Source organism: Amphimedon queenslandica, unplaced genomic scaffold, assembly GCF_000090795.2.
Source record: "Amphimedon queenslandica unplaced genomic scaffold, v1.1 AMPQUscaffold_1162_Cont26823, whole genome shotgun sequence".
NCBI classification, from domain to species: Eukaryota; Metazoa; Porifera; class Demospongiae; order Haplosclerida; family Niphatidae; genus Amphimedon; species Amphimedon queenslandica.
The window spans coordinates 1-1120 of record NW_003558490.1 but is presented as its reverse complement, the minus strand read 5'-3'; the positions used below and the strand labels follow the sequence as shown (position 1 = coordinate 1120).

The window sequence follows — 1120 nt, the reverse complement described above, 5'->3', positions numbered from 1 at the left end:
GCATTGGCTATTGAGCATCCAGATGTTAGGATGTTGAGTTACAGCCCTGGTCCTTGTGATACCGACATGCTTCATGCTGTCAGGAATGAGGCTGGTTTTGCTTCAACTAAAGCTAGCTTCCAAGACCTTGTTCGTAATAATCAAGTTCTCAGTGTAGCTGAGTCAATTAGCAAACTGATGGAGTTGATCAAAGAAGACAAGTTTAAGAATGCTGCCATCATTGACTATTTTGATTGATAGATTATTCTATAATGATAAATTTATTTGGGGTGTGTCTTCCATTTAACATCAACATCATGGCTGCTTTCTTCAAAAGATCAACATATTGTATTGTAACTGGGGCCAGTGGAGGTTTAGGAAGAGAATTAGCAATCCAATTATCACGAGAATGGTCTGCTACTGGCTCTACTATTGTTCTTGTCTCGCGTAATGTTTCTAAGCTCCAGGAAACTAAAGAAATGATAGCCAAATCAAGTCCTGTCAATGTTACCATTGTCCCAGCTGACCTTGGGGATCTTGCTTGCTTATCTGACATATCCACAAAAATACTGGATGGATACAGCTCTGAAAAATACAACCAAGCAGCCATTTTTCACAATGCTGGTTCCCTGGGTGATATTGTTACTCCTACTGCAGATCAAACTGATCCTGCTGCTATTGCTCAATACCTCACTGCTAACTATACTTCAATGTGGATTCTAACCACACGCTTCCTCTCTTGCATCAAAACTGGACCAAGATTCATCATGAACATGTCATCGCTTGCTGCAAAGATACCTTTTGGTGGTGGTGTAGCTTATGCATCAATTAAAGCAGCTAGGAATGTTTTTCTCAAAGCATTGGCTATTGAGCATCCAGATGTTAGGATGTTGAGTTACAGCCCTGGTCCTTGTGATACCGACATGCTTCATGCTGTCAGGAATGAGGCTGGTTTTGCTTCAACTAAAGCTAGCTTCCAAGACCTTGTTCGTAATAATCAAGTTCTCAGTGTAGCTGAGTCAATTAGCAAACTGATGGAGTTGATCAAAGAAGACAAGTTTAAGAATGCTGCCATCATTGACTATTTTGATTGATAGATTATTCTATAATGATAATTTATTTGGGGTGTGTCTTCCATTTA

General features: G+C 39.8%; 1 protein-coding gene across 1 annotated transcript; it reads left to right on the top strand.

Moving 5' to 3' along the window:
• The first annotated feature begins 10 nt into the window (after nucleotides 1-10).
• Nucleotides 11-1094, top strand: LOC100635251 (sepiapterin reductase-like). The gene has a single exon (XM_003392079.2). The coding sequence runs from the start codon at nucleotides 252-254 to the stop codon at nucleotides 1071-1073; it is 822 nt and encodes a 273-aa protein (XP_003392127.2). The 5' UTR covers nucleotides 11-251; the 3' UTR covers nucleotides 1074-1094.
• The last annotated feature ends 26 nt before the right edge of the window (nucleotides 1095-1120 follow it).